At 43.9% G+C, this 9,511-nt stretch overlaps 1 protein-coding gene across 1 annotated transcript in view; it reads right to left on the bottom strand.

The window, feature by feature from the left end:
• Window positions 1–467: 467 nt before the first annotated feature.
• Window positions 468–9,511, bottom strand: part of LOC128408857 (zinc finger protein 420-like) — an 18,747-nt gene continuing 9,703 nt past the window's right edge. The window contains exons 5-8 of the mRNA XM_053378877.1: window positions 8,328–8,521; window positions 6,669–6,795; window positions 4,874–4,949; window positions 468–3,632 (exon numbers count right to left, since the gene is read on the bottom strand). Coding sequence (XP_053234852.1) covers window positions 1,637–3,632; window positions 4,874–4,949; window positions 6,669–6,795; window positions 8,328–8,521 — 2,393 coding nt within the window. The 3' untranslated portion in view covers window positions 468–1,636. The remainder of the gene's footprint in view (window positions 3,633–4,873; window positions 4,950–6,668; window positions 6,796–8,327; window positions 8,522–9,511) is intronic.

The following is a 9,511-nucleotide window of genomic DNA, read 5'->3' as shown; positions in this document are numbered from 1 at the left end:
TTCGTGTGCATGCACAATTCTTCAGAAACACACAATGGAGGGTAACTGACAATCTGGCAAAATGGATTTGATATCCCTAGAAATTCCGCACACTGGAAGTTGCCTTCCAGTGAGTCACACCATGGATATGTCTGGCCGAGGACTGTTTACCTCGGGTGATGCTGTGGCCGAAACCACTGAGCCTCTTGGGCTTGCCGATCGGAAGGTTGGTGGTTCGAATCCCTGCGATGGAGTGAGCTCCTGTTGCTCTGTCCTAGCTCCTGCCAACCTAGCAGTTCGAAAGCACGCCAGTGCAAGTAGAGAAATAGGTACCGCTCCAGCGGGAAGGTAAACAGCGTTGCCGTGCGCTCTGGTTTCCGTCACGGTGTTCTGTTACGCCAGAAGCGGTTTAGTCCTGGCTGGCCACATGACCCAGAAAGCTGCTTGTGGACAAACGCTGGCTCCCTCCCTTAAGTACATCATCAGAAGACCAGTGAATGCATTTGTTTATGAAAGGAGCAAACATAGTCCATCAAGAATATCAATAGCAAATCAAAAGTGCACTGTACATAAAAAAAAGTTAACTACAACTCTATGAGTAAATAAACAAAATTGCACACAAGGATTTTAGCATGCAAGATTAAAAATAACTATAAACTTAACCATGCCTAAAACCTACTTTGATGCACATACACTCAAAGAGCTCCTTAGTTAAAGCTTCCTGCTTTTCCAGCTGTCCTAACAGTATCACGTTCTAGGGAACAAGCTCCTACAGGTTAGGAGAAATCACATCCATGATAATCGAAGATAAAACACCTTGTGAAGTCTGAGCTCAGTCAGGGATCAGTCTAGGATCCCAACCCAGTGTAAAATCACGAAGGGGGTCAAGATGAAAAAAGGGGATTTTTTTGCTCTCTTCAAAATCTCATACCTTTCCCCATACAATATACTGACACCTTAGTCCTCCCTTTCTTAACACAGACTTGCAGGATGCCGCAGGATGCCAGAGGCTACCATAATGATGGGATGCTAGGAAGGAGATGAAGTTCATCACTGAAGGCTGCCGGTTCCCCTGCCCTTCACCATCCCTCAATCACAGCCCAGGCGGTCTTGCCCAGTCTTTAGCCCAAACTCTGCCGCCAACCACCAAATTAGGCCACAGCTCCTAACTCTATGCATCCACTTTCAAGGATCTGTTAAGTCACGGGCAGGAAACCTACGGCTTTCCGAATGTCAAAATTCCCATCAGCCTCAGTCCTTACGGCCAATGGTTAGTTGTCTGGTAATATCTGGTGAACCACACACTCCTCATGCTTGCCTTAAGCAATGTGATAAATCAAATGAAATCATGAGGAATAGTCCTTTAAAAATGATCATGTCCAGCATCCCTATTCATGTTAAGATGACTGAGCGGCGCTTATTGTCTCTGTTTTAAGCATTCCATTCGTATGTTGGAGCTGTTGGTGTGTTTGAACCACGTGTGTCAGCCACTACATGTATGATCACCCTCCACATGCTTGCAATTCTCCCATCACCGCAAGAGAGGCTGGAGGAGGGCAGTGATGCACCGTAGATGTCTGGCAAAACTTTCCCATTACCCAGAAGTGTTAAACAACTATCGTCCACTGGCATATATCCCTTGATATATCAGCTGAAGCTATTTTAAATGCCTCCCTGCCATCACTCTGGTATGTGTCCTATAATGTCTAGTAAGGTTGCTGCTCCGGCTGAAATTCTTTCCACACTCCATGCATTTGAATGGTTTCTCCCCTGTGTGGCTTCTCTGATGCTTAGTAAGGATACTCTTTGCACTGAAGCGCTTTCCGCACTCCATGCATTTAAAGGGTTTCTCTCCTGTGTGTGTTCTCTGATGTGTACTAAGCTGACTGCTCTGACTGAAGCTCTTTCCACACTCCATGCAGGGAAATGGTTTCTCCCCCGAGTGCGTTCGAAGATGTCGAGTCAGGTGGCTGCTGGAGCTGAACCTCTTCCCACACTCCATGCACTGAAATGGTTTCTCCCCGGTGTGTGTTATCTTATGTGCATGAAGGCCAGCAAGGTGGCTAAAGCTCTTTCCACACTCCGTGCATCGAAATGGCTTCTCGCCAGTGTGGATTCTCTTATGTGTAGCAAGGCTATTGCTGTGACTAAAACTCTTTCCACACTCTGTGCATTTCAACGGTTTCTCCCCTGTGTGGGTTCTCAGATGTACAGTAAGGTTAATGCTCTCACTGAAGCTCTTTCCACACTCCATGCATTGAAATGGCTTCTCTCCGGTGTGGGTTCGATGATGTCGAGTGAGGTGACTGCTAAAACTGAAGCTCTTTCCACACTCTGCACATTGGAACGGTTTCTCCCCTGAGTGGGTTCTCAGATGTTGAGTAAGGTGACTGCTGAAGCAGAAACTCTTTCCACACTCCACACACTGAAATGGTTTCTCTCCTGTGTGTGTTCTTTGATGACGGATAAGTTGAGAATGCCGAGTAAAGGTACTGCCACACTCCACACATTTAAATGGTTTTTCTCTGGAATGTGTTATCTGATGCCGAATAAGGTGACCACTCTGACTGAAGCTCTTTCCGCACTCCAGACATTTAAATGATTTCTGTCCTGTGTGGGTCCTTTCATGTAAAGTGAGGCAAGATCTCACAGTGAAGCGCTTTTCACACCCGGTACATTTAAATGGCTTCTCCCCTGTGTGAGCTCTCTGATGTAAAGTCAGGAGACTGCTCCAACGGAAATTCTTTCCACACACTACGCACTGAAAAGGTTTCTCCCCTGTGTGGGTTCTGTGATGTGCAGTAAGGTGGCTGCTCTGGCTGAACTTCTTTCCGCACACCATGCAGTTAAACGGTTTCTCTCCGGAATGTGTTATCTGATGACGAATAAGGTTACTGCTCTGACTGAAGCTCTTTCCACACTCCATGCATTTAAATGATTTCTGCCCTGTGTGGGCTCTTTCATGTAACGTGAGGCACGATCTCACAGCGAAGCTCTTCCCACACTCCATGCATTTAAACGGTTTCTCCCCTGTGTGCGTTCTGTGATGTAAAGTAAGCAGACTGCTCAATCGGAAGCTCTTCCCGCACTCCATGCATTTAAATGGCTTCTCCCCGGTGTGTGTTCTGTGATGTGCGGTAAGGTGACTGCTCTGACTGAAGCGCTTCCCACACTCTCTGCATTCAAATGGTTTCTCTCCTGAATGTGTCATTTGATGGCGAATAAGGTTACCTCTCTGACTGAAGCTCTTTCCACACTCCATGCATTTAAATGCTTTGTCTCCTGCGTGGGTATTTTGATATTTTGGTAAGCTACTGGGCACGGTCTTTTCACACTCCATTGGTTTACATGTGTTCACCCCTGTGTGGATTTTGTAATGTATGTTTAATTGTGATTCATATCTAAATATCTCTCCACATAGTGGACGTAATTTCCTGCTGTTTTCGTTGTGATCCGCCCGTGAGATCAGGGGTTCATGGGCGTCAACGGCCAGAGATGTAGAGCATTTCTTTTCTTCATTCTCCGACAGGTTTCCTTCATCCTTTTTGAGTTCTCTAAGATCTAAAAACATCTCTTTCTGTGATTCACTCTTCACTCTTTCCAAAGGCACCTCAGAGAGCTCTGTATAATTCCAGTGGTTCTGCCCATAATCTGTTTGTGTGGAAATAGACAAAAGGAAACAGCATTTGAATTTCAAGGCAGAAACAAAGGACTTCCTTTGGGATCAATGGCTTTTTAATGTGCAATGTTACATTATGTTTTTATATACATTGGAAGCCGCTGGGGCAACCCAGTCAGATGGGCGGAGTACAAATAATAAAATCATCACCACCATAATAAAACCCAAGTAGCTGCTTCTCCAATTTTAGCATCTTCACACATGGACAACCCCTCCTTTGACTATCCAAAGCTGAACCCGAGGTTGCCTTCTGAATATGTTAGTCTAAGGCAGGGATGTCCAACAGGTCGATCGCAATCTACTTGTCGAGCCCTAGGAGGTTTTGGTAGATCGCGGGCTCCCTTTCATTTGTGGTGTCAAAAGAGCATCTGGCCCCGCCCTCCATTCGCACATGATTGCTATAACGGAAGACGGCGTTTTCACTATGAAGCTGTTTCCTCAGCAATGTTTTGGTGAGTGAATTTCCCCCTTTCCCCAAGTGTTCAACATTTTCAAATCCCCTCCGTAAAAAAGCTCAACAACTTAGACCTGAAACCCGCTCCCCCCCAAATAAGTGGTAGATCACTGCCAGTTTTTTATTCTGTGAGTAGATTACAGTCTCTTGGGAGTTGTACATCCCTGGTCACATAAAATTTCTTTTAGGGTTCATTTCCCACTTTCTGTCACCAGGTACAGAAGTTTCTGTTTCCACCATTTTCCTTTCAATTCCCCATTCAGAAACTCAACAGTAACAAAGGTGCCAATGTTACACTGGTACTTTAGTGCCAGTTTCTACTTCTGTCACTTTCTTCCAGGTCAATCACATTTCCCATAGGCATTTTATTCCCTACGTTTGTGATATTTATTTTCAGCTAGCAGAAAATGCTTGCTATCAGTGCACTTTCAAAGGGTCCCCTGTGCCATATTGACTAAAAATGGCAAGTGACATTTTCACGATGGCCTGTAGAGTCACTGGGGTTCCTTGAGAGGTGATGGGACCTGGGAAGAGTTTTGAGGGCCACATGGCTTTCCCCGTTTCAAGAAGTAGCACCTAGCCGACATAGGTAGTAGCCACTGACAGTCTTATCCTCAATGAATCTGTCAAATCCCCCTGGAAAGATGTCCAGGAGGAGGTCTCACAGCTTGCTGGGTCAATTTGCCTGGGATATTACTCCAAAATGGGGAAATCCTTCAATTCCCAGACCGAAAAGGGCCCCACAACACATCTAGGCAGAGCTACCTGTTGATGTCTCTCCTTCTTTGAGATCCTGGATAAATGGATATTCTCCCCAGAAGGAACGGAGTTCTGATTCTTTCAAGGGAACAAAAAATACTAGTTATTTTTTGACAACAAAACCTCCACCTGTTCCAAGTCAAACAACTTAAAAGGTGCTTTATCTACTGGTTTCTTGCCTGCGCTTCAACATAACGTTCCAGGCTCAGTTACAACAATATAACATGCACAAAAACAGGTAGGCAGCTACAATTCTAAACCGAGGTCAACCATTCCAAATGGAACAGAACCATATCAGGTCATAAAGGGAGGGGGGTTCTACAAAAGACAAAGGGAGAAAACTCTACACTAAAGATGATAGAGGCATGACTTGTGGGGAGAGCGTTCCACAACTGCCACAAAGAAAGTCTTCTTCCCACAATACCGTTGGCAGCAGAAATACCAAGAGGACCCCCTCTGCAGATCTTAACACCCGACATGGTCCTTATGGAAGGACACCAACTTTCAAATATTTTAGGCTCAAGTTATTTAGGGCTATAAACACTAATGTGAGCACCTTGACCTGGGCCCAGAAATGAACTGGCAACACCTGGTGCAGCTGCTTTGAAACAGGGATTATGCATGTTCCAAACGAAGAAGAAGAGTTTGGATTTGCTATCCCGCTTTATCACTACCCTAAAGAGTCTCAAAGCGGCTAACAATCTCCTTTCCCTTCCTCCCCCACGACAAACGCTCTGTGAGATAAGTGAGGCTGAGAGACTTCAGAGAAGTGTGACTAGCCCAAGGTCACCCAGCAGCTGCATGTGGAGGAGCAGGGAATCGAACCTGGTTCACCAGATTACGAGTCCATGGTTCTTAACCACTACACCACACTGGAAGCCAGCCAATTATTGGAGTGCTAGATTTTGGACCGGCTAAAGTATTCTAATGGTCTCATAACAGGCAGTCCCACGTAATGTACATTGAAATAGTTCAATCTGGAGGCTACTAGAAAATGGAGCACAGCGAGAAATTCACCTCTATGAAAGAGGGACTGAAGTTGGCAAACCAGCCAAAGCTGCAAATATTAAGTTTTTAAACAAAATTAGTCTACAGTCGTACCTCAGCTCCTGAACACCTTGGGAGTCGGACGTTCCGGCTCCCGAACGATCAAAAACCGGAAGTGAGTGTTCCAGTTTTTGAATGTTCTTTTGGAAGCTGAACATCCGACGGGGCTCCCGCGGCTTCCAATTGGCTGTAGGAGCTTCCAGCAGTCAATCAGAAGCCATGCTTTGGAAGTTGAACGTTTCAGAAGTTGAACAGAGTGTTCGACTTCCGAGTTAAAACTGTGGTATGTGATTGTAAATAAAATCTCTAAGCAGATAGATAAAACTTTATTCACATTAGCCAATGGCCATAGCAACGGTAAAACATTACAGTATACGCAGAAAAGGAAATAAAATAGGCTGCTGCCTGTGATTGTGAAAAAGTCCCTCCTCTGTTTATGTGAGAGAACCCGATAAAACCATTCCCCTGTCTGAGGAGACGAGATAGGAAAGGCTGCCTGGGCTGGGAAGGAGGGTCTTCAGCTCTAAGGCTCATTTGAAGGCAAGTTTTTGCTCTGTAACCAACCCTCAGTACTTGTTTTTATCCCTTTCCTCCGTTTTACTTTTTAAGTTCTTTTAGTGCTTCCTCTAGTGCTGCGTCCTGTTGTTTTATCTCACTATTTTACTGGTTTAACTCCCCCATATTGTGAGGCTGCAAGAAGCACAATGAATTCATACCTTCAACATCTATCCATGAAGGAAGTGCCCTTACCTAGAGAGGCCACCATCTCATAATTCTCCACCATGACATCCCTGTGCAGATCTCTTTGGCCTGGATCCAGCAGAGCCCACTCCTCCTCCGTGAAAAACACAGCCACCTCCTCAAATGCCAAGAATGCCTGGAATAAAAATGAAAGACAAATGACCAAAACTGCACAATTATCCCAGTTTGAAAAGAGGAAACAGTTAATGTTGCTCTATGTGTGGTTCCATTTACTGACCACTAGGCGACTTTGAGATTTTGCAGTGCAAACATAGAGAGAAAAAGGAGTATTAATTCAGAGTCCCTTGTGAGGTTCTGGGTTTTTGTACATAATATTTTATGCACAGGCATTAATACTCATTAAGGTAAAAGCAGAGGGAAGTACATTAATAATAATTATTATTTGTTTATGCCACGTCCATTGGGCTGGATTTCAGCAGCCACTCTGGGAGGCTTCCAATACATTAGAGGAATCAAACAAAATGTTAGGGAGATGTAATAATAATAATAATAATAATAATAATAATAATAATTTATTACTTATACCCCGCCCATCTGGCCGGGCCTTCCAATCCACTCCCAACTGATTATTAAAAACACAATAAAACATCAAACATTAAAAACTTCGCTAAACAGATAGGGGAAGTGAGTGAGTTTGGAATATTGGTAGTGACTGGCAATTGGATATGAGTTTGAAAGGGAGTTTGAGCGCTGATGGTGAGACTGTCTGCAGTTCAGTTCAGAGTCAAGCAGAGAGTTGTTGAGAGTGGAGTTTGGGAGATGGTGTTGAGAGACTTGCTGGTGGATGTGAAGCAGAGCTAATTTATCAGTAAGGCTTCAGCATTTTAGTAGTCAACTGCCGCATCTGCATTAAGATAGCAAAAGTCTGAAACAAAGCTGTACTTGCCCCAAAGTGGAAAGAAGCAGAAGTCCCAGCAAAGGAAGGATGGATACAAAAACTTATGGAATATGCAGAAATGACTAAACTTACCAGAAGAAAAAGAAATCAAGATAACAAACTTTGTATAAAAGAATGGAAATGGCTTACTGAATATTTACAGATAAATTGCAAACAGATAAAACACATTGGCAGGATTATTGCAATAACCTGCAGTTTCATAAGAGCATATATTTAAAGTAGATAAGTAAATGAGCAAATTAAATGAATTTGGATATGCAGAATATATTTTTAAAAATTAATTTAAGGAACCGCAGAAAGAGGGAGAAGGAAGTCAAATTTTGAAATGTTAAATTGATTGTGAAACTAATGAAATGTATAAACTGGAAAAGTATAAATAAAAACTTCAAAAAAACCACAACACAGTCTGAAGCAAAGCACTCGTAATCATGCAACCATTGTTATTCATTTGTATTCGGTAAATTAATTGTATTCCACCACATGCATAATATTTCATTATGCTGGGAATGGAGTATTCAGATAGGATATGTGGTGGCAGCAGGAATGGAAGAAAGTTTATAGAAATTCCCACCAAAACCCAACTCTGAGCTGTACATCTTGTTAAGGGGTGGCGGGGTGGGGAGGTGGTACAAGGGAAGGCTAGAACATCTCAGAGCAATGGTGTGGATGACACAACAGCCCTCCCTGCTCAACTAAGTGGGAGGCACCCAGGCCACCGTGATGGCTCTCCCCAATTCTCCTTCTCTTACCTGAGGTGGCTGCCTAGCAGCTCTTTCCATTCCGGCCCAAAGAAGAGACAACCAAGATGCCTCTGAGGCCATCGTGCTGCCTTTGGGGTGTGAAGGAGGAGGCATAAACCAAGCCAACCTTGGGCCTCTCACAATGATGCCACAATACACTTTTAAAGCAGAGAGAAAGATCTCATGTTGGGCGATTCCAGTGCCTGCAGAAGACAGAAAAGGGATAGGAAGAATTAAAACCTTTATACGAATGTGGGTTTCATGGATTAAAATATTACAGAATACATTTGGAGAGCCTTAACTGCTCGGAATAAACCCATTGCAATTGTCTTTCTCACATTGTTCTCTGCCGAGTTTGCTTCAGTATGGCTGACCTGCCAGGGCCTTCTCAGTGATGGCTCCGACCTGGTGGAATGCTCTGTCCCATGAGACCAGGGCCCTGCAGGATTTAACTTCCTTCCGCAGGGCCTGTAAGACAGCGCTATTCGCCTGGCTTTCAATCTGAACTTAGCCTGATCTTTTATTCTCCTTCCTTCCCTCCCCCTCCCCTTTTTATGAAGATTACCCGCTCTGGGATCCCACAGCTAATTCTCCCCTGGTCTCCTCGCTGGCCCAAGTGGGACTAATTTAGCCAGCTAGCCCTGGTGATCATCTAATGTTTATTGGACGGATTTCCCCCCTAAATTGATTTTGAATTCTGAATTTATTGTTATTCACGTTTTATTCTGTATTTTATGCTGTTTTTTGTTGCATCAATTAAGTGTCTTAGATTTGTTGTCAGCTGCCCTGAGCCCGGTTTTCTGAACCAGGAAGGGCAGGGTATAAATTTAAAAATATTATTATTATTATTATTATTATTGTTGTTGTTGTTGTTGTTGTATTAACGTTTATGCCCTAGATCTCTGTCCCCCAACAATCTCACCCACACTGACTTTTCTTTCTGCTTACCAGAGAGTCTCTCCTCCAACCTCTGAATGATTTCAGGCTTTGTAGCTGGGTCCTTTTCATCACATATAGTGCATCAAATTAAAAAATAAGTCCTCATGCACACCCACCAAATGTCGTATCCTGGATGGCATAAAATTCTCTTTGTACATATTGTAAATAAATGATGCTTCAGGACTTCCCAAAGATGCATTTGCAATCTACCTATAGCTGTTCTGTTGATTCCAAAATCCTGGGGAAAGAGAAGA

The sequence above is a fragment of the Podarcis raffonei genome, chromosome 2, assembly GCF_027172205.1.
Source record: "Podarcis raffonei isolate rPodRaf1 chromosome 2, rPodRaf1.pri, whole genome shotgun sequence".
NCBI lineage: Eukaryota > Metazoa > Chordata > Lepidosauria > Squamata > Lacertidae > Podarcis > Podarcis raffonei.
Note: the sequence above shows the minus strand (reverse complement) of the source record. Positions and strands in the feature narration are given on the sequence as shown.